Genomic DNA, 27,734 nt, shown 5'->3' on the forward strand with positions numbered 1-27,734 from the left:
GGGTTCCTGCTCCTGATCACTGCCCAGTGACCCCTGGGTTAGAGAAAGAGGAAATCAGCCAGGGTTCCTGCTCCTGATCACTGCCCACTGACCCCTGGGTTGGAGAGAGAGGAAATCAGCCAGGGTTCCTGCTCCTGATCCTGCCCAGTGACCTCTGGGTTAGAGAGAGAGGAAATCAGCCAGGGTTCCTGCTCCTGATCCTTGCCCAGTGACCCCTGGGTTAGAGAGAGAGAAAATCAGCCAGGGTTCCTGCTCCTGATCATTGCCCAGTGACCCCTGGGTTAGAGAGAGGGGAAATCAGTCAGGTTTCCTGCTCCTGATCACCACCAGTGACCCCTGGGTTAGAGAGAGGGGAAATCAGCCAGGGTTCCTGCTCCTGATCACTGCCCAGTGACCTCTGGGTTCGAGAGAGAGGGAAAATCAGCCAGGGTTCCTGCTCCTGATCACTGTGCAGTGAACTCTGGGTTCGAGAGAGAGGGGAAATCAGCCAGGGTTCCTGCTCCTGATCACTGCCCAGTAACCCCTGGGTTAGAGAGAGGGGAAATCTGCCAGGGTTCTTGCTCCTGATTACTGCCCAGTGACCCCTGTGTTAGAGAGAGAGGGAAATCAGTCAGGGTTCCTGCTCATGATCATTGCCCAGTAACCCCTGGGTTAGAGAAAGGGGAAATTAGTCAGGGTTCCTGCTCCTGATCACCACCAGTGACCCCTGAGTTAGAGAGAGGGGAAATCAGCCAGGGTTTCTGCTCCTGATCACTGCCCAGTGATCCCTGGGTTTGAGAGAGAGGGGAAATCAGCCAGGGTTCCTGCTCCTGATCACTGCCCAGTGACTCCTGGTTTAGAGAGAAAGGGAAACCAGCCAGGGTTCCTGCTCCTGATCACTGCCCAGTGACCGCTGGGTTAGAGAGAGGGGAAATCTGCCAGGGTTCCTGCTCCTGATCACTGCCAGTGACCTCTGTGTTAGAGAGAGAGGGAAAGCAGCCAGGGTTCCTGCTCCTGATCACTGCCCAGTGACTCCTGGTTTAGAGAGAGAGGGAAACCAGCCAGGGTTCCTGCTCCTGATCATTGTCCAGTGACCCTTGGGTTAGAGAGAGGGGAAATCAGCCAGGGTTTCTCCTCCTGATCACTGCCCAATGACCCCTGGGTTAGAGAGAGAGGAAATCAGCCAGGGTTCCTGCTCCTGAACACTGCCCAGTGACCCCTGTGTTAGGGAGAGGGGAAATCAGCCAGGGTTCCTGCTCCTGATCATTGCCCAGTGACCCCTGGGTTAGAGAGAGGGGAAATCAGCCAGGGTTCCTGCTCCTGATCATTGCCCAGTGACCCCTGTGTTAGAGAGAGAGGTAATCAGCCAGGGTTCCTGCTCCTGATCATTGCCCACTGACCCCTGGGTTGGAGAGAGAGGAAATCAGTCAAGGTTCCTGCTCCTGATCCTGCCCAGTGACCTCTGGGTTAGAGAGAGAGGAAATCAGCCAGGGTTCCTGCTCCTGATCACTGCCCAGTAACCCCTGGGTTAGAGAGAGGGGAAATCTGCCAGGGTTCCTGCTCCTGATTACTGCCCAGTGACCCCTGTGTTAGGGAGAGGGGAAATCAGCCAGGGTTCCTGCTCCTGATCACTGCCCAGTGACCGCTGGGTTAGAGAGAGGGGAAATCTTCCAGGGTTCCTGCTCCTGATCACTGCCAGTGACCTCTGTGTTAGAGAGAGAGGGAAAGCAGCCAGGGTTCCTGCTCCTGATCACTGCCCAGTGACTCCTGGTTTAGAGAGAGAGGGAAACCAGCCAGGGTTCCTGCTCCTGATCATTGTCCAGTGACCCTTGGGTTAGAGAGAGGGGAAATCAGCCAGGGTTTCTCCTCCTGATCACTGCCCAATGACCCCTGGGTTAGAGAGAGAGGAAATCAGCCAGGGTTCCTGCTCCTGAACACTGCCCAGTGACCCCTGTGTTAGGGAGAGGGGAAATCAGCCAGGGTTCCTGCTCCTGATCATTGCCCAGTGACCCCTGGGTTAGAGAGAGGGGAAATCAGCCAGGGTTCCTGCTCCTGATCATTGCCCAGTGACCCCTGTGTTAGAGAGAGAGGTAATCAGCCAGGGTTCCTGCTCCTGATCATTGCCCACTGACCCCTGGGTTGGAGAGAGAGGAAATCAGTCAAGGTTCCTGCTCCTGATCCTGCCCAGTGACCTCTGGGTTAGAGAGAGAGGAAATCAGCCAGGGTTCCTGCTCCTGATCACTGCCCAGTAACCCCTGGGTTAGAGAGAGAGGAAATCAGCCAGGGTTCCTGCTCCTGAACACTGCCCAGTGACCCCTGTGTTAGGGAGAGGGGAAATCAGCCAGGGTTCCTGCTCATGATCACTGTCCAGTGACCCTTGGGTTAGAGAGAGGGGAAATCAGGCAGGGTTCCTGCTCCTGATCACTGCCCAGTGACCCCTGGGTTAGAGAGAGAGGAAATCAGCCAGGGTTCCTGCTCCTGATCATTGCCCACTGACCCCTGGGTTGGAGAGAGAGGAAATCAGTCAAGGTTCCTGCTCCTGATCCTGCCCAGTGACCTCTGGGTTAGAGAGAGAGGAAATCAGCCAGGGTTCCTGCTCCTGATCACTGCCCAGTAACCCCTGGGTTAGAGAGAGGGGAAATCTGCCAGGGTTCCTGCTCCTGATTACTGCCCAGTGACCCCTGTGTTCGAGAGAGAGGGAAATCAGTCAGGGTTCCTGCTCCTGATCACTGCCCAGTGACCCTTGGATTAGAGAGAGGGGAAATCAGCCAGGGTTCCTGCTCCTGATCACTGCCCAGTGACCCCTGGGTTAGAGAGAGAGGAAATCAGCCAGGGTTCCTGCTCCTGATCACTGCCCACTGACCCCTGGGTTGGAGAGAGAGGAAATCAGCAAGGTTTCCTGCTCCTGATCCTGCCCAGTGACCTCTGGGTTAGAGAGAGAGGAGAAATCAGCCAGGGTTCCTGCTCCTGATCATTGCCCAGTAACCCCTGGGTTAGAGAAAGGGGAAATTAGTCAGGGTTCCTGCTCCTGATCACCACCAGTGACCCCTGAGTTAGAGAGAGGGGAAATCAGCCAGGGTTCCTGCTCCTGATCACTGCCCAGTGATCCCTGGGTTTGAGAGAGAGGGGAAATCAGCCAGGGTTCCTGCTCCTGATCACTGCCCAGTGACTCCTGGTTTAGAGAGAAAGGGAAACCAGCCAGGGTTCCTGCTCCTGATAACTGCCCAGTGACCGCTGGGTTAGAGAGAGGGGAAATCTGCCAGGGTTCCTGCTCATGATCACTGCCCAGTGACCTCTGGGTTAGAGAGAGAGGAAATCAGCCAGGGTTCCTGCTCCTGATCATTGCCCAGTAACCCCTGGGTTAGAGAAAGGGGAAATTAGTCAGGGTTCCTGCTCCTGATCACCACCAGTGACCCCTGGGTTAGAGAGAGAGGAAATCTGCCAGGGTTCCTGCTCCTGATCATTGCCCACTGACCCCTGGGTTAGAGAGGGAGGAAATCAGCCAGGGTTCCTGCTCCTGATCATTGCCCAGTGACCCCTGGGTTAGAGAGAGGGGAAATCAGTCAGGGTTCCTGCTCCTGATCACCACCAGTGACCCCTGAGTTAGAGAGACGGGAAATCAGCAGGGTTCCTGCTCCTGATCACTGCCCAGTGACCTCTGGGTTCGAGAGAGAGGGGAAATCAGCCAGGGTTCCTGCTCCTGATCACTGTCCAGTGAACTCTGGGTTCGAGAGAGAGGGGAAATCAGCCAGGGTTCCTGCTCCTGATCACTGCCCAGTAACCCCTGGGTTAGAGAGAGGGGAAATCTGCCAGGGTTCCTGCTCCTGATCACTGCCCAGTGACCCCTGTGTTAGAGAGAGAGGGAAATCAGTCAGGGTTCCTGCTCCTGATCACTGCCCAGTGACCCCTGTGTTAGAGAGAGAGGGAAAGCAGCCAGGGTTCCTGCTCATGATCACTGTCCAGTGACCCTTGGGTTAGAGAGAGGGGAAATCAGGCAGGGTTCCTGCTCCTGATCACTGCCCAGTGACCCCTGGGTTAGAGAGAGAGGAAATCAGCCAGGGTTCCTGCTCCTGATCACTGCCCACTGACCCCTGGGTTGGAGAGAGAGGAAATCAGCCAGGGTTCCTGCTCCTGATCCTGCCCAGTGACCTCTGGGTTAGAGAGAGAGGAAATCAGCCAGGGTTCCTGCTCCTGATCATTGCCCAGTGACCCCTGGGTTAGAGAGAGAGAAAATCAGCCAGGGTTCCTGCTCCTGATCATTGCCCAGTGACCCCTGGGTTAGAGAGAGGGGAAATCAGTCAGGGTTCCTGCTCCTGATCACCACCAGTGACCCCTGGGTTAGAGAGAGGGGAAATCAGCCAGGGTTCCTGCTCCTGATCACTGCCCAGTGACCTCTGGGTTCGAGAGAGAGGGAAAATCAGCCAGGGTTCCTTCTCCTGATCACTGCCCAGTAACCCCTGGGTTAGAGAGAGGGGAAATCTGCCAGGGTTCCTGCTCCTGATTACTGCCCAGTGACCCCTGTGTTAGAGAGAGAGGGAAATCAGTCAGGGTTCCTGCTCCTGATCACTGACCAGTGACCCCTGTGTTAGAGAGAGAGGGAAAGCAGCCAGGGTTCCTGCTCATGATCACTGTCCAGTGACCTCTGGGTTAGAGAGAGAGGAAATCAGCCAGGGTTCCTGCTCCTGATCATTGCCCAGTAACCCCTGGGTTAGAGAAAGGGGAAATTAGTCAGGGTTCCTGCTCCTGATCACCACCAGTGACCCCTGAGTTAGAGAGAGGGGAAATCAGCCAGGGTTCCTGCTCCTGATCACTGCCCAGTGATCCCTGGGTTTGAGAGAGAGGGGAAATCAGCCAGGGTTCCTGCTCCTGATCACTGCCCAGTGACTCCTGGTTTAGAGAGAAAGGGAAACCAGCCAGGGTTCCTGCTCCTGTTCACTGCCCAGTGACCGCTGGGTTAGAGAGAGGGGAAATCTGCCAGGGTTCCTGCTCATGATCACTGCCCAGTGACCTCTGTGTTAGAGAGAGAGGGAAAGCAGCCAGGGTTCCTGCTCCTGATCACTGCCCAGTGACTCCTGGTTTAGAGAGAGAGGGAAACCAGCCAGGGTTCCCGCTCCTGATCATTGTCCAGTGACCCCTGGGTTAGAGAGGGCGGGGAAATCAGCCAGGGTTCCTGCTCCTGATCACTGCCCAGTAACCCCTGGGATTAGAGAGAGAGGGGAAATCAGCCAGGGTTCCTGCTCCTGATCACTGCCCAGTGACCCCTGTGTTAGAGAGAGAGGGAAAGCAGCCAGGGTTCCTGCTCGTGATCATTGTCCAGTGACCGTTGGGTTAGAGAGAGGGGAAATCAGCCAGGGTTTCTCCTCCTGATCACTGCCCAATGACCCCTGGGTTAGAGAGAGGGGAAATCAGCCAGGGTTCCTGCTCCTGAACACTGCCCAGTGACCCCTGGGTTAGAGAGAGGGGAAATCAACCAGGGTTCCTGCTCCTGATCATTGCCCAATGACCCCTGGGTTAGAGAGAGGGGAAATCAGCCAGGGTTCCTTCTCCTGATCATTGCCCAGTGACCCCTGTGTTAGAGAGAGAGGTAATCAGCCAGGGTTCCTGCTCCTGATCATTGCCCAGTGACCCCTGGGTTAGAGAGAGGGAAAATCAGCCAGGGTTCCTGCTCCTGATCACTGCCCAGTGACCTCTGGGTTCGAGAGAGAGGGGAAATCAGCCAGGGTTCCTGCTCCTGATGACTGTCCAGTGAACCCTGGGTTAGAGAGAAAGGGGAAATCAGCCAGGGTTCCTGCTCCTGATCACTGCCCAGTAACCCCTGGGTTAGAGAGAGGGGAAATCTGCCAGGGTTCCTGCTCCTGATCACTGCCCAGTGACCCCTGTGTTAGAGAGAGAGGGAAATCAGTCAGGGTTCCTGCTCCTGATCCTGCCCAGTGACCCCTGTGTTAGAGAGAGAGGGAAAGCAGCCAGGGTTCCTGCTCATGATCACTGTCGAGTGACCCCTGGGTTTGAGAGAGTGGAAATCAGTCAGGATTACTGCTCCTGATCACCACCAGTGACCCCTGAGTTAGAGAGAGGGGAAATCAGCCAGGGTTCCTGCTCCTGATCACTGCCCAGTGATCCCTGGGTTTGAGAGAGAGGTGAAATCAGCCAGGGTTCCTGCTCCTGATCTCTGCCCAGTGACTCCTGGTTTAGAGAGAGAGGGAAACCAGCCAGGGTTCCTGCTCCTGATCACTGCCCAGTGACCGCTGGGTTAGAGAGAGGGGAAATCTGCCAGGGTTCCTGCTCCTGATCACTGCCCAGTGACCCCTGTGTTAGAGAGAGGGGGAAATCAGCCAGGGTTCCTGCTCCTGATCACTGCCCAGTGACCTCTGTGTTAGAGAGGGCGGGGAAATCAGCCAGGGTTCCTGCTCCTGATCACTGCCCAGTAACCCCTGGGTTAGAGAGAGAGGGGAAATCAGCCAGGGTTTCTCCTCCTGATCACTGCCCAATGACCCCTGGGTTAGAGAGAGAGGAAATCAGCCAGGGTTCCTGCTCCTGAACACTGCCCAGTGACCGCTGGGTTGGAGAGAAGGAGAAATCAGCCAGGGTTCCTGCTCCTGATCACTGCCCAGTGACCGCTGGGTTAGAGAGAGCAGTGAAATCAGCCAGTGTTCCTGCTCCTGGTCCCTGCCCAATGATCCCTGGGTTAGAGAGAGGGGAAATCAGCCAGTGTTGCGTCTCCTGATCACTGCACAGTAACCCCTGGGTTAGAGAGAGGGGAAATCAGCCAATGTTCCTGCTCCTGATCACTGCCCAGTAACCCCTTGGTTAGAGCGGGCATGGAAATCAGCCAGGGTTCCTGCTCCTGATCACTGCCCAGTGATCTCTGGGTTAGAGAGAGGGTAAATCAGTCAGGGTTCCTGCTCCTGATCCCTGCCCAGTGACCCCTGGATTAGAGAGAGGGGAAATCAGCCAGCGTTCCTGCTCCTGATCCCTGCCCAATGATCCCTGGGTTGGAGAGAGGAGAAATCAGCCAGGGTTCCTGCTCCTGATCACTGTCCAGTGACCCTTGGGTTAGAGAGAGAGGGAAATCAGCCAGGGTTCCTGCTCCTGATCACTGCCCAGTGACCGCTGGGTTAGAGAGAGCGGGGAAATCAGCCAGTGTTCCTGCTCCTGATCCCTGCCCAATGATCCCTGGGTTAGAGAGAGGAAAAATCAGCCAGGGTTGCTCCTCCTGATCACTGCCCAATGACCCCTGGGTTAGAGAGCGAGGGGAAATCAGCCAGGGTTCCTGCTCCTGATCACTGCCCAGTGACCCTTGGGTTAGAGAGATGGGAAATCAGCCAGGGTTCCTGCTCCTGATCACTGCCCAGTGACCCCTGTGTTCGAGGGGAAATCAGCCTGCGTTCCTGCTCCCGATTACTTATCCAGTGAACGCTGGGTTAGAGAGAGAGAGGGAAATCAGCCAGGGTTCCTGCTCCTGATCACTGCCCTTTGACTGCTGGGTTAGAGAGAGGGGAAATCAGCCAGGGTTCCTGCTCCTGATCACTGCCCAGTGACCCCTGGGTTAGAGAGAGAGGGGAAATCAGCCAGGGTTCCTGCTCCTGATCCCTGCCCAATGACCCCTGTGTTAGAGAGAGAGGGAAATCAGCCAGGGTTCCTGCTCCTAATCACTGCCCAGTGACCCCTGTGTTAGAGAGAGAGGGAAATCAGCCAGGGTTCCTGCTCCTGATCACTGCCCAGTGACCCCTGTGTTCGAGAGAGAGGGAAATCAGCCAGGGTTCCTGCTCCTAATCACTGCCCAGTGGTGCACATTGGTACCAACGACATAGGTAAAAAAAGGGATGAGGTCCTACGAAACAAATTTAAGGAGCTAGGAGCTAAATTAAAAAGTAGGACCTCAAAAGTAGTAATCTCGGGATTGCTACCAGTGTCATGTGCTAGTCAGAGTAGGAATCGCAGGATAGCGCAGATGAATACGTGGCTTGAGCAGTGGTGCAGAAGGGAGGGTTTCAAATTCTTGGGGCATTGGAACCGGTTCTGGGGGAGGTGGGACCAGTACAAACTGGACGGTCTGCACCTGGGCAGGACCGGATCCAACGTCCTTGGGGGGAGTGTTTGCTCGTGCTGTTGGGGAGGTGTTAAACTAATATGGCAGGGGGATGGGAACCAATGCAGGGAGACAGAGGGAAACAAAAAGGAGACAAAAGCAAAAGACAGAAAGGAGATGAGTAAAAGTGGAGGGCAGAGAAACCCAAGGCAAAGAACAAAAAGGGCCACTGTACAGCAAAATTCAAAAAGGACAAAGGGTATTAAAAAAACAAGCCTGAAGGCTTTGTGTCTTAATGCAAGGAGTATCCGCAATAAGATGGATGAATTAACTGTGCAAATAGATGTTAACAAAGATGATGTGATTGGTATTACGGAGACGTGGCTCCAGGATGATCAGGGCTGGGAACTCAACATCCAGGGGTATTCAACATTCAGGAAGGATAGAATAAAAGGAAATGGAGGTGGGGTAGCATTGCTGGTTAAAGAGGAGATTAATGCAATAGTTAGGAAGGACATTAGCTTGGATGATGTGGAATCTATATGGGTAGAGCTGCAGAACACCAAAGGGCAAAAAACGTTAGTGGGAGTTGTGTACAGACCTCCAAACAGTAATAGTGATGTTGGGGAGGGCATCAAACAGGAAATTAGGGGTGCATGCAATAAAGGTGCAGCAGTTATAATGGGTGACTTTAATATGCACATAGTTTGGGCTAGCCAAACTGGAAGCAATACGGTGGAGGAGGATTTCCTGGAGTGCATAAGGGATGGTTTTCTATACCAATATGTCGAGGAACCAACTAGCGGGGAGGCCATCTTAGACTGGGTGTTGTGTAATGAGAGAGGATTAATTAGCAATCTCATTGTGCGAGGCCCCTTGGGGAAGTGTGACCATAACATGGTGGAATTCTGCATTAGGATGGAGAATGAAACAGCTAATTCAGAGACCATGGTCCAGAACTTAAAGAAGGCTAACTTTGAAGGTATGAGGCGTGAATTGGCTAGGATTGATTGGCGAATGATACCTCAGGGGTTGACTGTGGATGGGCATTGGCAGACATTTAGAGACCGCATGGATGAACTACAATAATTGTATATTCCTGTCTGGCGTAAAAATAAAAAAGGGAAGGTGGCTCAACCGTGGCTATCAAGGGAAATCAGGATTGTATTAAAGCCAAGGAAGTGGCATACAAATTGGCCAGAAATAGCAGCGAACCCGGAGACTGGGAGAAATTTAGAACTCAGCAGAGGAGGACAAAGGGTTTGATTAGGGCAGGGAAAATGGAGTACGAGAAGAAGCTTGCAGGGAACATTAAGACGGATTGCAAAAGTTTCTATAGATATGTAAAGAGAAAGAGGTTAGTAAAGACAAACGTAGGTCCCCTGCAGTCAGAATCAGGGGAAGTCATAACAGGGAACAAAGAAATGGCGGACCAATTGAACAAGTACTTTGGTTCGGTATTCACTAAGGAGGACACAAACAACCTTCCGGATATGAAAGGAGTCAGAGGGTCTAGTAAGGAGGAGGAACTGAGGGAAATCCTTATTTGTCGGGAAATTGTTTTGGGGAAATTGATGGGATTGAAGGCTGATAAATCCCCAGGGCCTGATGGACTGCATCCCAGAGTACTTAAGGAGGTGGCCTTGGAAATAGTGGATGCATTGACAGTCATTTTCCAACATTCCATTGACTCTGGATAAGTTCCTATGGAGTGGAGGGTAGCTAATGTAACACCACTTTTTAAAAAAGGAGGGAGAGAGATAACAGGGAATTATAGACCGGTCAGCCTGACATCGGTAGTGGGTAAAATGATGGAATCAATTATTAAGGATGTCATAGCAGTGCATTTGGAAAGAAGTGACATGATAGGTCCAAGTCAGCATGGATTTGTGAAAGGGAAATCATGCTTGACAAATCTTCTGGAATTTTTTGAGGATGATTCCAGTAGAGTGGACAAGGGAGAACCAGTTGATGTGGTATATTTGGACTTTCAGAAGGCTTTCGACAAGGTCCCACACAAGAGATTAATGTGCAAAGTTAAAGCATATGGGACTGGGGGTCGTGTGAGTTGTCAGAACTGGTTGTCAGACAGGAAGCAAAGAGTAGGATTAAATGGGGACTTCTCAGAATGGCAGGCAGTGACTAGTGGGGTACCGCAAGGTTCTGTGCTGGGGCCCCAGCTGTTTACACTGTACATTAATGATTTAGACGAGGGGATTAAATGTAGTATCTCCAAATTTGCAGATGACACTAAGTTGGGTGGCAGTGTGAGCTGCGAGGAGGATGCTATGAGGCTGCAGAGCGACTTGGATAGGTTCGGTGAGTGGGCAAATGCATGGCAGATGAAGTGTGGTGTGGATAGGTGTGGGGTTGTCCACTTTGGTGGTAAACACAGAGAGACAGACTGTTATCTGAATGGTGACAGATTGGGAAGGGGGGAGGCGCAGGGAGACCTGGGTGTCGTGGTGCATCGGTCATAGAGGGTTGGCGTGCAGGTGCAGCGGGCGGTTGGGGGGGGCGGATGGCATGTTGGCCTTCGTGGCGAGGGGATTTGGGTACGGGGGCGGGGGGGGGTGTTGCTACAGTTGTGCGGGGCCTTGGTGGGGTCGCGCCTGGAGTGTTGTGTGCAGTTTTGGTCTCCTAACCTGAGGAAGGATGTTCTTGCTGTTGGGGAAGTGCAGCGAGGGTTCACCGGACTGATTCCCGGGATGGCGGGACTGACCTGTCGGGAAGGACTGGATCAACTGGGCTTGTATTCGCTGGAGTTCGGAGGAATGAGAGGGGACCTCGTAGAAGCGTTTAGGGTTCTGACGGGGTTGGGCGGGTTGGATGCGGGAGGAGTGTTCCCGGTGTTGGGGGGGTCCGGAGCCGGGGGACACGGTCTAGGGATAGTGGGTCGGCCATTTGGGACCGGGATGAGGAGAAACCTCTTCACCCAGAGAGTGGTGAACCTGTGGAGTTCTCTACCACAGAGAGTCGTTGAGGCTAATTCACTAAATGTATTCAAAAAGGAGTTAGATGTAGTCCTTACTACTAGGGGGATCAAGGGGTATGGCGAGAAAGCAGGAATGGGGTACTGAAGTTGCATGTTCAGCCATGAACTCATTGAATGGTGGTGCGGGCTGGAGGGGCCGAATGGCCTACTCCTGCACCTATTTTCTATATTTCTATGTTTCTATGTTTCTAAATCAGCATCTTATTTGCCCCTGAGCTGAGCTTCTGACTCAAATCCCTCTCCATCACAAAGACTGCCTACTTTTACTTCCATAACATCATCCATCTCTGCCCCTGCCTGAGCTCAACTTCTGCTGCAACCCTCATCCTTGCTTTTGTTACCTCCAGACTTGACTATTCTAATGTCTCATCCTCCATAAACTTGAGTTCATCCAAAACTCTGCTGCCCATATCCTAACTTGCACCAATACCGTTCACTCATTATCCATATGCTTGCTGACGTACATCGGCTCCCAGTCCACTAAAGCCTTGTTTAAAATTCTAATCCACATATTCAAATCACTCCATGGTCTCACCCCTTCCTATCACTGTAACCTCCTCCAACCCTACAACCATCTGAGAACTCTGCATTCCTCCAACTCTAGCCTCTTGTGCATCCCTCCATCATTGGCGTTCATGCCTTCAGTCATCTAGACCCTAACTCTGGAATAACATCTCTAAATATCTCCGCCTCACTTTCTTCATTTAATATGCTCATTAAAAACGACTTCTTTGATCATGCTTTTAGGCACCTGATATCTCCCTTGGCTCAGTGCCAATTGTTTTCTGATTGTGCTCCTGTGAAACACCTTGGAATGCTTTACTATATTAAAAGTGCTCGATAAATGTAAGTTGTTAGTCTTTGGAGATAAGGAAACTCCTGGGAGTGGGGAGGGCGTGTGGTGGAGTCGAGGGTGACGGAGACATGACTGTTACAAGTTACTTTCCTATTGTTTACTGAGATCTGACAATTGTTTAAATGTTTTATTGCTTGTCTAAATAAATTTTAAAAATTGCTGCACTTAAAAGGAGTGCAGCAAAATATATATCCCAGGACTAGCTACTGCTTTTTAATTTTGTGTTGATGCCTGATACCCATTGAAGTTTGTGGACATTTTGGGCTCACGTATTCCATGTGTAACACCTCATCATGAAAGATATATCTCGAGACTTTATTCAGGTTATCAAGAGGTAAGTGAAGACCTGATTCCTCCAAAGAAATAGTTCCATTCCAAGAAACTAAGAAAAGCTAAAAGCCGTAGTGCTTTGAATTTAACCACGGATAGCCTAGTGTTTGATGCGGGTAGCTTAATCCTACTATGTACTGTTTCTAGTTTTCCTGCACAGATCTTGTGTTGGCTCTACTTCTCTAAAATTCTTCAAATTGACAGAAGATGTAGAGGACATCCTACTTGTTCTTCAGTAAATAATTTTATGTTGTTGGAAACACAACCATGTACAAGTTGCCCTCCAAGTCACACACCATCATGACTTGGACATATATTCCCTAGTAGGCCTGTCAACCAAGCTAACTAACTCTCCTCACTCCCTGAGGTGTGGATCTCAAGAAATCATCGAAACTGATGCACTTCAGATTTTCAGTGCTTCATTGCATAGATTTCATTGCATGCCACTTCTTGCCCAGTTGCCAGACTAGAGAACTTCACTAGGACAGTCCCCAATCAGAGTTTTTTTATTCCATTATTTCCATTGTTTTCTATTGCGAAACCGTCCATCCAGTTAGCACATTTTTGAAAAAATCCCATGAGTCTTAATCTTCTTTATAAACTCCTGAAAATCCAAGTAGATTATGTTGACTGGATTGCTATAATTAGCCGGTTAAGGTACATCTCAAAGAAACCCAGTGGGCTTGTGAGTAGAATCCTTACAGAGCAGGTTCATGAGCAAAGTGGGCTTTTTTGTTGCATTCTTTCTGACATTCTTATGTTGCAATGAAGAAGGCTTCTGTTGTATATGTAAACTTGTATATACTCTGTACAGTCATCAGAGGGCTCATCCCCTAGACTCCCATGGGATCCCATAATCCCTTGGGAACACAGGTATTTAAGGAGGCCTCACAAGTTGGAGAGGCACTCTGGAGACCTGCAATAAAAGACTAAGGTCACAGTTTGCTTTGAGCTCACAGTGTTCAGTCTGACTCTTTCTCCATACATAACAACTGGCGATGAGATACAGATAACGAACCCAAAGATGCAGAGAACAGTGGGCATCCTGGAGAAATTTTCGGGGAGAGATGATTGGGAAACCTTTGTGGAGTGACTCGACCAATACTTCATAGCCAACGAGCTGGATGAAGGAGAGAATGCTGCCAAACGAAGGGCTATTCTCCTCACTGTCAGCGGGGCACCAACATATGGCCTCATGAAAAATCTGCTTACTCCAGCGAAACCCACGGAGAAATCGTACGATGATTTGTGTACACTGGTCCGGGAGCATTTGAACCCGAAGGAAAGCGTTCTGATGGCGAGGTACCGGTTCTGCACCTACAAAAGGTCTGAAGGCCAGGAAGTGGCAAGTTATGTCGCCGAGCTAAGACGCCTTGCAGGACATTGTGAATTTGAAGGACATTTGGGGCACATGCTCAGAGACTTTTTCGTGCTTGGTATTGGCCACGAAACCATACTTCGCAAACTTCTGACTGTAGAGACCCCAACCTTGAGTAAGGCCATAGCGATAGCCCAGGCATTCATTGCCACCAGTGACAATACGAAGCAAATCTCTCAGCACACAAGTGCTGCTGCAAGTACTGTGAACAAAGTGATGTTGTTTTCGAATTGCAACGTGCAGGGCAGGCCGCACATACCTGCAGCTGCACGTCCGCAGATGTCTCAGAGTCCACCATCAAGGGTGATGAATGCAAGGCCATTAACACCTTGTTGTCACTGTGGGCGTGATCATCATTTCCATTCATGCCGCTTCAAAGGGTACGTTTGCAAGGACTGTGGAACAATGGGACACCTCCAACGTATGTGCAGGCGAGCTGCAAATCCTGTTAATCCTGCAAACCACCATGTTGCAGAGGAGGACAGATCCACAGAGGATCACGATGAACCAGACCCTCAGACCGAGGAGGCAAAGGTACATGGGGTGCACACATTCATCACAAAGTGTCCCCCGATAATGCTGAATGTTGAACTAAATGGACTCCCGGAGTTAATGGAGCTGGACACGGGCGTGAGCCAGTCCATCATGGGCAAAAAGACTTTTGAAAGATTGTGTTGCAGCAAGGCCTTATGGCCAGTCTTAACTCCAGTTCGCACAAAACTAAGAACTTACACAAAAGAACTGATTCCTGTAATCGGCAGTGCTATCATAAAGGTCTCCTACAATGGAGCGGTATACAAGCTAGCACTCTGGGTGGTACCGGGCGATGGTCCCATGCTTCTCGGCAGGAGCTGGCTGGGAAAGATACGCTGGAACTGGCCGACATCCGAGCGCTATCGCCCGCTGACGACACTTCGTGTGCCCAGGTCTTAAATAAGTTCCCTATCGGGAAATTCAAAGGAGCAAAAGTGCAGATCCATCTAATTCCGGGGGCGCGGCCCATCCATCACAAGGCGAGAGCAGTACCGTACATGATGAGAGAAAGGGCAGAGATCAAGCTAGACTGGCTGCAAAGAGTGGGCATCATTTCACCGATCGAGTTCAACTAGTGGGCCAGTCCTACTGTACCAGTCCCCAAGGGAGACGACACCGTCAGAATCTGTGGTGATTACAAAGTGACTATCAATCGTTTCTCCCTGCAGGATCAATATCCACTACGAAAGGCTGATGACCTCTTTGCAACGCTGGCGGGAGAAAAGACGTTCATGAAGCTGGATTTGACTTCAGCCTACATCACGCAGGAACTTGAGGAATCTTCGAAGAGCCTCACCTGCATCGACATGCACAAAGGTCTTTTCATTTCTAACAGATGCCTGTTTGGAATTCGATCAGCAGCGGCGATATTCCAGAGAAACATGGAAAGCTTACTAAAGTCAGTCCCACACACCGTGGCCTTCCAGGACGACATCTTGGTCACAGGTCGGGACACAGTCGAGCATCTGCAGAACCTGGAGGAGGTTCTTAGTCGACTCAATTGCGTGGGGCTCAGGTTAAAACGCTCGAAGTGTGTTTTCAGGGCACCTGAAGTGGAGTTCTTAGGGAGGAGGATTGTGGCGGACGGCATCAGGCCCACCGATTCGAAGACGGAGGCAATCGAGAATGCACCGAGGCCACAGAATGTGATGGAGCTGCGGTCATTTCTAGGACTCCTGAAATACTTTGGCAACAGCACACTGTTAGAACCACTGCATGTTTTATTGCAAAAAAGGGACGAATGGACATGGGGCAAAAGCCAAGAAAATGCCTTTGTAAAGGCTAGCAAATTGTTATGCTCAAACAAATTGCTTGTGTTGTATGGTCCATGTAAACGTTTGGTACTAGCATGTGATGCGTCGTCATATGGCGTCGGGTGTGTATTGCAACAAGCAAATGATTTTGGGAAACTGCAACTGGTTGCTTATGCATCCAGGAGTCTGTCTAAGGCTGAGAGAGCCTACAGCATGATTGAAAAAGAAGCGTTAGCGTGTGCCTATGGGGTAAAGAGAATGCATCAATATCTGTTTGGGCTAAAATTCGAATTGGAAACTGACCATAAGCCACTCATATCCCTGTTTTCTCAGAGTAAAGGGATAAATACCAATACATCGGCCCGCATCTAGAGATGTCCACATACAACTACGACATCCGCCACAGGCCAGGTACAGAAAACTGCGCTGATGCTCTCAGTAGGCTGCCATCGCCCATCACGGGGGTGGAAATGGCGCAGCCTGCAGATTTAGCCATGATTATGGTAGCATTTGAGAGTGAGCAATCACCCGTCACTGCCCGGCAGATCAAAACCTGGACAAGCCAGGACCCCTTATTGTCCCTAGTCAAAAGCTGTGTGCTTCACGAGAGCTGGTTCAGTGTCCCAGTGGAAATGCAGGAAGAGATAAAGCCGTTCCAGTGGCGCAAAGATGAAATGTCTATACAGGCAGATTGCCTTCTGTGGGGCAATCGAGTAGTGGTTCCCAAGAAGGGCAGAGAAACCTTCATCAGTGACTCCCACAGTACCCACCCAGGCATCGTAATGATGAAAGTGCTAGCCAGATCCCACTTGTGGTGGCCCGGTATCGACGCGGACTTAGAGTCCTGTGTGCACAGATGTAATACATGCTCGCAGTTAAGGAATGTACCGAGGGAGGTGCCGTAAATGTTATGGTCTTGGCCCTCCAAACCGTGGTCTAGGGTACATGTTGACTATGCAGGCCAGTTCTTGGGTAAAATGTTTCTTGTGGTTGTAGATGCGTACTCTAAGTGGATTGAATGTGATAAAATGTCGGCTAGCACGTCCGGTGCCACTACTGAAAGCCTGCAGGCCAAGTTTGCCACACACGGCCTACCCGATGTCCTGGTGAGCGACAACGGGCCATGTTTTACCAGTGCTGAGTTCAAAGAATTCATGACCTGCAGCGGGATCAAACATGTCACATCTGCCCCGTTTAAACCAGCATCCAATGGTCAGGCAGAGAGAGCATTGCAAACCATCAAGCAGGCTTGAAGAGGGTAACGGAAGGCTCACTGCGGACTCGCCTATCCCGAGTCCTGCTTAGCTACCGCACGAGACCCCACTCACTCACTGGGATCCCACCTGGTGAACTGCTCATGAAAAGAGCACTCAAAACAAGGCTCTCGTTAGTTCACCCTGATCTACATGAACAGGTAGAGATCAGGCGGCTTCAACAAAGTACATACCATGATAGTGCAAATGTGTCATGTGAGATTGAAATCAATGCTTCTGTATTTGAATTGAATTATGGACAAGGTCCCAATGGCTTCCCAGCACTGTCATGGCCAAAGAGGGGAGCAGGGTGTTTCGGGTCAAACTTTCAAATGGACTCATTCACTGGAACCATTTGGACCAAATCAAAGTCAGATTTACGGACTATCCTGAGCAAACCACTTTGGACCCTACCTTCTTTGACCCCCGCAACATACACACCGGTGGCAACCGGCTCCACAGTTGGCTACGAAGCAGAACCTATCATCCAGCAGGACCCACCACACCAGGCAGCCCAGCAAGGCCAGCTGCACAGCAGCCCAGCGAGGGCCCAACAAATGATTCAACAACACCAACTTTCACACCGAGACGATCAACCAGGGCAAGAAGGGGCCCAGATCGACTCACATTGTAAATAGTTACACTATTGACTTTTGGGGGGTGGGGGAGTGTTGTTATACATGTAAACTTGTATATACTTTGTACAGTCACCAGAGGGCTCATCCCCTGGAGTCCCAAGGGATCCCATAATCCCTTGGGAGCACAGGTATTTAAGGAGGCCTCATAGGTTGGAGAGGCACTCTGGAGACCTGCAATAAAAGACTCAGGTCACACTTTACTTTGAGCTCACAGTGTTCAGTCTGACTCTTTCTCCATACATAACAGCTTGACTATGGAATAGGTTACATAGAAACATAGAAAATAGATGCAGGAGTAGGCCATTGGGCCCTTCGAGTCTGCACCACCATTCAATAAAATCATGGCTGATCATTCCCTCAGAACCCCTTTCCTGCTTTCTCTCCATACCCCTTGATCTCCTTAGCCGTAAGGACCATATCTAACTCCCTTTTGAATATATCCAATGAACTGGCATCAACAACTCTCTGCGGTCGGGAATTCCACAGGTTAACAACTCTCTGAGTGAAGAAGTTTCTCCTCATCTCAGTCCTAAATAGCCTACTCCATATTCTAAGACTGTGTCCCCTGGTTCTGGACTTCCCCAACACCGGGAACATTCTACCCGCATCCAACCTGTCCCGTCCCGTCGGAATCTTATATGTTTCTATGAGATCCCCTTTCAACCTTCTAAACTCCAATGTATAAAGGCCCAGTTGATCCAGTCTCTCCTCATATGTCAGTCCTGCCATCCCAGGAATCAGTCTGATAAACCTTCGCTGCACTCCCTCAATAGCAAGAACGTCCTTCCTCAGATTAGGAGACCAAAACTGAACACAATATTCCAGGTGAGGCCACACCAAGGCCTTGTACAACTGCAGTAAGACCTCCCTGCTCCTATACTCAAATCCCCTAGTTATGAAGGCCAACATACCATTTGCCTTCTTCACTGCCTGCTGTACCTGTATGCCAACTTTCAAAGACTGATGAACCATGACACCCAGGTCTCATTGAACCTCCCCTTTTCCTAATCTGCCGCCATGCAGATAATATTCTCTCCTCGCATTTTTGCCCCCAAAGTGGATAACCTCACATTTATCCACATTATACTGCATCTGCCATGCATTTACCCACTCCCCTAACCTGTCCAAGTCACCCTGCAGCCTCTTAGCGTCCCCCTCATAGCTCACCCCGCCACCCAGTTTCGTGTCATCTGCAAACTTGGAGATATTACACTCAATTCCTTCATCCAAATCATTGATGTATATTGTAAAGAGCTGGGGTCCCAGCACTGAGCCCTTCAGCACTCCACTAGTCATTGCCTGCCATTCTGAAAAGGACCCGTTTATCCCGACTCTCTGCTTCCTGTTTGCCAACCAGTTCTCTATCCACGTCAGTATATTACCCCCAATACCATGTGCTTTGAACCAATGTCTTGTGCAGGACCTTATCAAAAGCCTTTTGAAAGTCCAAATACACCACATCCACTGGTTCTCCCTTGTCCACTCTACCAGTTACATCCTCAAAGAATTCCAGAAGATTTGTCAAGCATGATTTCCCCTTCATAAATCCATGCTGACTTGGACCGATCCTGTCACTGCTTTCCAAATGTGCTATTTCATTCTTAATAATTGATTCCAACATTTTCCCCATTACTGATGACAGGCTAACCGGTCTATAATTACCCGCTTTCTCTCTCCCTCCCTTTTTAAAAAGTGGTGTTACATTAGTTACCCTCCAGTCCATAGGAACTGATCCCGAGTCGATAGAATGTTGGAAAATGATCACCAATGCATCCACTATTTCTAGGGCCACCTCCTTAAGTACTCTGGGATGCAGACTATCAGGCCCCAGGGATTTATTGGCCTTCAATCTCATCAATTTCCCCAACACAGTTTCCCGCCTAATAAGGATATCCTTCAGTTCCTCCTTCTCACTAGACTCTCGGTCCCTTAGTACTTCCGGAAGGTTATTTGTGTCTTCCTTCGTGAAGACAGAACCAAAATATTTGTTCAATTGGTCTGCCATTTCTTTGTTCCCCATTATAAATTCACCTGAATCCGACTGCAAGAGACCTACGTTTCTCTTCACTAATCTTTTTCTCTTCACATATCTATAGAAGCATTTACAGTCAATTTTTATGTTCCTGGTAAGCATCTTCTCGTACTCTATTTTCCCCCTCTTAATTAAACCCTTTGTCCTCCTCTGCTGAATTCTAAATTTCTCCCAGTCCTCAGGTATGTTGCTTTTTCTGGCCAATTTATATGCCTCTTCCTTGGATTTAACACTATCCTTAATTTCCCTTGTTAACCATGGTTGAGCCACCTTCCCCATTTTATTTTTACTCCAGACAGGAATGAAGAATTGCTGAAGTTCATCCATGTGATCTTTAAATGCTTGCCATTGCCTATCCACAGTCATCCCTTTAAGTATCATTTGCCAGTCTATTCTAACCAATTCACGCCTCAAACCATCGAAGTTACCTTTCCTTAAGTTCAGGACCCTAGTTTCTGAATTAACTGTGTTTCTCTCCATCTTAATAAGGAATTCTACCACATTATGGTCACTCTTCCCCAAGGGGCCTCGCACAACAAGATTGCTAATTAGTCCTTTCTCATTACACATTGTACTTTGAATGGACCAGGCTCTGGTAGAAGATAATTTAAGAAAGCTGGAAAAGTGAATGTACTGCATGGATGAATTTGCTAATCATGCCTCCAGAATGTTCTTGGTAACTGAAGAAAATGGCAACTTGAATGCAGATAGTCACCTCAGGAAACATTTTTATATTTACTTTTTGCTTATGGCTGTCAAAGAGCAAATCAAATTTTGAACCCTGCTGTTTCCAACAATAAAAAAAATTCTCGTCATTAGATGTGCTACATGTTGTCAAACATTTTGTTTTCCAGCTTCGAAACAGCCGAGGTTCTTTGATTCCAATTAATGGTGAACTGAGTGTCAACAGCAAACAATCGTAAGTCTAAAGTAAATTGCAATTAATAATTTGACCTGTTGCATTTTGTTTTTGCAGAGTAACTCGACATAAATGCAAAGTCAGTCTGACCATATCATTTTGATAGTTCTTTGAAGTATTGTTTGACCCTGATCTTAGCTTCCTCTCCATATCTACTCTGTTATCAAGATCACATTCTTCCAGCTCCAGTACATTGCCCGCTTCTGTCCGATTACCACCACAATCATAGTCTATAACTCGATTATCCTAAAACCCAGCTTCTCCTGCATTCTTCTAGCTGGTCATAGCCTGCATCCTCACCTACACAAGATCCTGTATTCCCATCACCCCGATCCTCTCCCAGCTTCACCGGCTCCCTGTCTTGCCCCTTAGTGATCTCCTCCAGCTTTATCTGCCCACATGCATCCTTTGCTCCTCTAACTGTAGGCTATTATTATATCTCATGCTTTCTGCACTCCATCATTGATACTTGCTTGTTCAGCCACTACACTTATGTCCTTTCAAATTCCCTGGGTAGTTCTCTCTGCCTATGAGGAGTACTTTAGAAATGCAAGTTGTTGTCACTGCCCTGTACTTTTATACAAAGTTTCTGGCCAATTGTAACATTGATCTAAACTTACTGTTTGCCCGTGTTGGTCATTTTTAATGAGGTGCACTGAACACGGTTGTTTTATTGTCTAACATCAGCTAAAGATGGCACTGAATACTCAAGAAGTCAAATGTTATGCCAATTGATCACATAAATTGCCCGATGGCACTGTGGGTACTGATTCAGAAGAATTAGCAAATCCAAAACATGTGAGGGTGCTGAATGATGGTATGAGGATTTTTAATGTTGACTTATTACTCAGAAAATAGCAGTCTTGGCTTAAAAATACATCTCTGTGTTGTTAACTGCAAGCTGTATTTTACTGCTTGGATATGGAATTGATAACAAAAATCCGTTTCCTTGGTATGAGTGGGCTATTTAGTCGGCATTAATCAGAGTATCATGCACCATGTCAACAGCAACAGCAGGAGGCCATGCACCCCCTCAGGGATTCAGAAAGGCCATTGGGTGGAAAGCAAAAGTGTTCTGCTGTGGTTCTCTTTTTTGAATACAGGGTATGGCCATTTAATCTTATAACATATAGGTACTATACATGCTTCTGTTTCCTCAGTGGGCCTGTGGTCTGCAGTATTAAATAATCATTGTCCTTGCAAATACTATATTTCCAGGGTTAACACACGACTTGTTCATCCAAAACCAATTATTTCAACAAGATGACAAACTGCAAGTTAGTGGACTGCGGATATTAATTTAAATAGTAGCTGATGATATAATTGCTGAAGCTTCCCATCCAGGTGCCAGTTGAGCATCAGAACAAGCAGACACATACTTACACATACTCCATTGTCTACATTGTGTATTTAAGCAAAGGTAATAATACCTGGATCACATGGGCAGCCAGGTAAGGGAGAGTTCGGTAATATAACTGTGTGTGTGTGCGCTTGTGTTGGTAAAAGAGACAGGGACAAAGTCATTCAGTCCCCATTTCAATTAAGAGAACCTGTGTTTCTTACATTGTCTCTCTGTTGCCCCTCAGTCTATAAATTGCTAATGCCAACAATTTTTGTCAAATTTTGTTTGACAATGCTCCTGTGAACAGACGAAAGGTAATAGAAACATAGAAACATAGAAAATAGGTGCAGGAGTAGGCCATTGGGCCCTTCGGGCCTGCACCACCATTCAATATGATCATGGCTGATCATTCACCTCAGTACCCCTTTCCCGCTTTCTCTCCATATCCCTTGATCCCTTTAGCCGTAAGGGCTATATCTAACTCCCTCTTGAATATATCCAATGAACTGGCATCAACAACTCTCTGCGGCAGGGAATTCCACAGGTTAACAACTCTCTGAGTGAAGAAGTTTCTCCTTATCTCAGTCATAAATGGCCTACCCCTTATCCTAAGACTGTGTCCCCTGGTTCTGGACTTCCCCAACATCGGGAACATTCTTCCTGTATCTAACCTGTCCCGTCCTGTCAGAATCTTATACGTTTCTATGAGATCCCCTCACATCCTTCTAAATTCCAGTGTATAAAGGCCCAGTTGATCCAGTCTCTCCTCATATGTCAGTCCAGCCATCCCCGGAATCAGTCTGGTGAACCTTCGCTGCACTCCCTCAAGAGCAAGAACGTCCTTTCTCAGATTAGGAGATCAAAACTGAACACAATATTCCAGGTGAGGCCTCACCAAGGCCCTGTACAATTGCAGTAAGACCTCCCTGCTCCTATACTCAAATCCCCTAGCTATGAAGGCCAACATGCCATTTGTCTTCTTCACCGCCTGCTGTACCTACATGCCAACTTTCAATGACTGATGAACCATGACACCCAGGTCTCGTTGCACCTCCCCTTTTCATAATCTGCCACCGTTCAGATAATATTCTGCCATCGTGTTTTTGCCACCAAAGTGGATAACTTCACATTTATCCACATTATACTGCATCTACCAGGCATTTGCCCACTCACATAACCTGTCCAAATCACCCTGCAGCCTCTTAGCATCCTCCTCACAGCTCATACCGCCACCCAGTTTAGTGCCATCTGTAAACTTGGAGATATTACACTCAATTCATTCATCCAAATCATTAATGTATATTGTAAAGAGCTGGGGTCCCAGCACTGAGTCCTGCAGTACTCCACTAGTCACTGCCTCCCATTCCGAAAAGGATCCATTTATCCCGACTCTCTGCTTCCTGCCTGCCAAACAATTCTCTATCCATGCCAGTACATTACCCCCAATACCATATGCCTTGATCTTGCACACCAATCTCTTATGTGGGACCTTGTCAAAGGCCTTTTGAAAGTCCAAATACACCACATCAATTGGTTCTCCCTTGTCCACTCTACTGGTTACATCCTCAAAAAATTCCAGAAGATTGGTCAAGGACTTTCATAAATCCATGCTGACTTGGACTAATCCTGTCACCGCTTTCCAAATGCGCTGCTATTTCATCCTTAATAATTGATTCCAACATTTTCCCCACTACTGATGTCAGGCTAACCGGTCCATAATTACCCGCTTTCTCTCTCCCTCCTTTTTTAAAAAGTGGTGTTACATTAGCTACCCTCCAGTCCAAAGGAACTGATCCAGAGTCGATAGACTTTTGGAAAATGATCAACAATGCATCCACTATTTCTAGGGCCACCTCCTTAAGTACTCTGGGATGCAGACAATCAGGCCCCGGGGATTTATCGGCCTTCAATCCCATCAATTTCCCCAACACAATTTCCTGCCTAATAAGGATATCCTTCAGGTCCTCCTTCTCACTAGACCCTCGGTTCCCCAGTACATCTGGAAGGTCAATTGTGTTTTCCTTCATGAAGACAGAACCAAAGTATTTGTTCAATTGGTCTGCTATTTCTTTGTTCCCCATTATTAATTCACCTGAGTCCGACTGCACGGGACCTACGTTTGTCTTCAATAATCTTTTTCTCTTCACATATCTATAGAAGCTTTTGCAGTCAGTTTTTATGTTCCCGGCAAGCTTCCTCTCGTACTCTATTTTCCCCCTCCTAATTAAACCCTTTGTCTTCCTCTGCTGAATTCTAAATTTCTCCCAGTCCTCAGGTTTGCTGCTTTTTCTGGCCAATTTATATGCCTCTTCCTTGGATCTAACACGATCCTTAATTTCCCTTGTTAGCCACGGTTGAGCCACCTTCCTTGTTTTATTTTTACTCCAGACAGGAATGTACAACTGTTGAAGTTCATCCATGCAATCTATAAATGTTTGCCATTGCCACCGTCAACCCTTTAAGTATCATTTGCCAGTCTATTCTAGCCAATTCACACCTCAAGCCATCGAAGTTAGCTTTCCTTAAGTTTAGGACCCTAGTTTCTGAATTAACTGTCACTCTCAATCTTAATAAAGAATTCTAGCATATTATGGCCAATCTTCCCCACGGGGCCTCACACAACAAGATTGCTAATTAGTCCCTTCTCATTACACATCAGCCAGTCTAGGATGACCAGCTCTCTAGTTGGTTCCTCGACATATTGGTCAAGAAAACCATCCCTAATACACTCCAGGAAATCCTCCTCTACCGCACTGCTGCCAGTTTGGTTAGCACAATCTATATGTAAATTAAAGTCGCCCATGATAACTGCTGTACCTTTATTGCACACATCCCTTATTTCTTGTTTGATGCTGTCCCCAACCTCACTACTACTGTTTGGTGGCCTGTACACAACTCCCACCAGCGTTTTCTGCCCTTTGGTATTCCGCAGCTGCACCCATACCGATCCCACATCATCCAAGCCAATGTCCCTCCTTACTATTGCATTAATTTTCTCTTTAACCAGCAATGCCACCCCGCCTCCTTTTCCTCTCTGCCTATCCTTCCTAAATGTTGGATACCCTTGGATATTGAGTTCCCAGCCTTGGTCACCCTGGAGCCATGTCTCTGTGATGCCAATTACATCGTATCCATTAACTGCTATCTGCGCAGTTAATTCGTCCACCTTATTCCGAATACTCCTCGCATTGAGGCACAGAGCCTTCAGGCTTGTCTTTTTAATACACCTTGCCCCTATAGAATTTTGCTGTAATGTGGCCCTTTTTGTTTTTTGCCTTGGGATTCTCTGCCCTTCACTCTTACTATTCTCCTTTCTATCTTTTGACTCTGTCTCCCTTTTATTTCCCCCTGCCTCCCTGCATAGGTTCCTATCCCCCTGCCATATTAGTTTAACTCCTCCCCAACAGCACTAGCAAACACTCTCCCTTGGACATTGGTTCCGGTCCTGCCCAGGTGCAGACCATCTGATTTGTACAGGTCCCACCTCCCTCAGAACTGGTTCCAATGCCCCAGGAATTTGAATCCCTCCCTTCTGCACCACTCCTCAAGCCATGTATTCTTCTGAGCTATCCTGCGATTCCTACGCTGACTAGCACGTGGCACTGGTAGCAATCCTGAGATTACTACTTTTGAGGTCCTACTTTTTAATTTAGCTCCTAGCTCCCTAAATTCATCTCGTAGGACATCATCCATTTTTTTACATATATAGTTGGTACCTATGTGCACCACGGCAACTGGCTGTTCACCCTCCCTTTTCAGAATGTCCTGCACCCGCTCCGAGACATCCTTGACCCTTGCACCAGGGAAGCAACATACCATCCTGGAGTCTCGGTTGTGGCCGCAGAAATGCCTATCTTTTCCCCTTACAATCGAATCCCCTATCACTTTAGCTCTCCCACTCTTTATCCTGCCCTCCTGTGCAGCAGAGCCAGCCACAGTGCCATGAGCTTGGCTGCTGCTGCCCTCCCCTGATGAGTCATTCCCCTCAACAGTACCCAAAGCGGTGTATCTGTTTTGTAGGGGGATGACCGCAGGGGACCCCTGCACTATCTTCCTTGCATTGCTCTTCCCCTTGGTCACCCATTCCCTATTTGGCTGTGTACCCTTTTCCTGTGGTAAGACCAACTCGCTAAATGTGCTATTCATGACATCCTCAGCATCGCGGATGCTCCAGAGTGAATCCACCCGCAGCTCCAGGGCTGCAGTGCGGTCTGTCAGGATCTGCATGTGGATACACTTCCCGCACACCTAGTCGTCAGGGACACCGGAAGTGTCCTTGACTTCCCACAAAGTACAAGAGGAGCATAACATGTGTCCGAGCTCTCCTGCCATGACTTAACCCCTAGATAAACTTAATTTGGCAACAACAATGCTAAAGGTTACTTGCTGATAAAGAAAGAAAATGAAAAGCTACTTACCTATCACTTACCCCCTTGGCTGTGACGTCACCTTTCGATTTCTTTCTGCTTCTTTATTGCCTTCTCCATGCAGTTGCACAAGCAGCCTCCTCACCGACGCTGCCCGACTCCTGATCTCGCGGCCTTTATATAGGCCTCTGACCCCGGACTCTCGCCTCCTCACCGACGCTGCCCGACACCTGATCTCGCGGCCTTTATATAGGCCTCCGACCCCGGACTCTCGCCTCCTCACCGACGCTGCCCGACTCCTGATCTCGCGGCCTTTATATAGGCCTCCGACCCAGGACTCTCGCCTCCTCACCGACGCTGCCCGACTTCTGATCTCGCGGCCTTTATATAGGCCTCCGACCCAGGACTCTCGCCTCCTCACCGACGCTGCCCGACTCCTGATCTCGCGGCCTTTATATAGGCCTCCGACCCCGGACTCTCGCCTCCTCTTCGACGCTGCCCGACTTCTGATCTCGCGGCCTTTATATAGACATCCGACCCAGGACTCTCGCCTCCTCACCGACGCTGCCCGACTCCTGATCTCGCGGCCTTTATATAGGCCTCCGACCCCGGACTCTCGCCTCCTCTTCGACGCTGCCCGACTTCTGATCTCGCGGCCTTTATATAGACATCCGACCCAGGACTCTCGCCTCCTCACCGACGCTGCCCGACTTCTGATCTCGCGGCCTTTATATAGGCCTCCGACCCAGGACTCTCGCCTCCTCACCGACGCTGCCCGACTCCTGATCTCGCGGCCTTTATATAGGCCTCCGACCCCGGACTCTCGCCTCCTCTTCGACGCTGCCCGACTTCTGATCTCGCGGCCTTTATATAGACATCCGACCCAGGACTCTCGCCTCCTCACCGACGCTGCCCGACTCCTGATCTCGCGGCCTTTATATAGGCCTCTGACCCCGGACTCTCGCCTCCTCACCGACGCTGCCCGACTCCTGATCTCGCGGCCTTTATATAGGCCTCCGACCCAGGACTCTCGCCTCCTCACCGACGCTGCCCGACTCCTGATCTCGCGGCCTTTATATAGGCCTCCGACCCCGGACTCTCGCCTCCTCACCGACGCTGCCCGACTCCTGATCTCACGGCCTTTATATAGGCCTCCGACCCAGGACTCTCGCCTCCTCACCGACGCTGCCCGACTCCTGATCTCGCGGCCTTTATATAGGCCTCTGACCCCGGACTCTCGCCTCCTCACCGACGCTGCCCGACTCCTGATCTCGCGGCCTTTATATAGGCCTCTGACCCCGGACTCTCGCCTCCTCACCGACGCTGCCCGACTCCTGAGCTCGCGGCCTTTATATAGGCCTCCGACCCCGGACTCTCGCCTCCTCACCGACGCTGCCCGACTCCTGATCTCGCGGCCTTTATATAGGCCTCCGACCCCGGACTCTCGCCTCCTCACCGACGCTGCCCGACTCCTGATCTCGCGGCCTTTATATAGGCCTCCGACCCAGGACTCTCGCCTCCTCACCGACGCTGCCCGAACTCCTGATCTCGCGGCCTTTTTATAGGCCTCTGACCACGGACTCTCGCCTCCTCACCGACGGGGATTTATTGGCCTTCAGTCCCATCAGTTTCCCGAACACAATTTCCTGACTAATAAAGATTTCCTTCAGTTCCTCCTTCTCGCTAGACCCTCGGTCCCCTATTATTTCCGGAAGGTTATTTGTGTCTTCCTTCGTGAAGACAGAACCAAAGTATTTGTTCAATTGGTCTGCCATTTCTTTGTTCCCCATTATAAATTCACCTGAATCTGACTGCAAGGGACTTATGTT

At 49.5% G+C, this 27,734-nt stretch overlaps 1 protein-coding gene across 1 annotated transcript in view; it reads left to right on the forward strand.

The window, feature by feature from the left end:
• The window catches only part of LOC139273907 (uncharacterized), a 269,855-nt gene that overhangs the window by 177,603 nt on the left and 64,518 nt on the right, over positions 1–27,734 (forward strand). The window contains exon 4 of the mRNA XM_070890979.1: positions 20,132–20,196. Within this exon, the coding sequence (XP_070747080.1) occupies positions 20,132–20,196 (65 nt within the window). The remainder of the gene's footprint in view (positions 1–20,131; positions 20,197–27,734) is intronic.

This window comes from Pristiophorus japonicus, chromosome 9 (assembly GCF_044704955.1).
Source record: "Pristiophorus japonicus isolate sPriJap1 chromosome 9, sPriJap1.hap1, whole genome shotgun sequence".
In the NCBI taxonomy this organism is placed as follows: Eukaryota; Metazoa; Chordata; class Chondrichthyes; family Pristiophoridae; genus Pristiophorus; species Pristiophorus japonicus.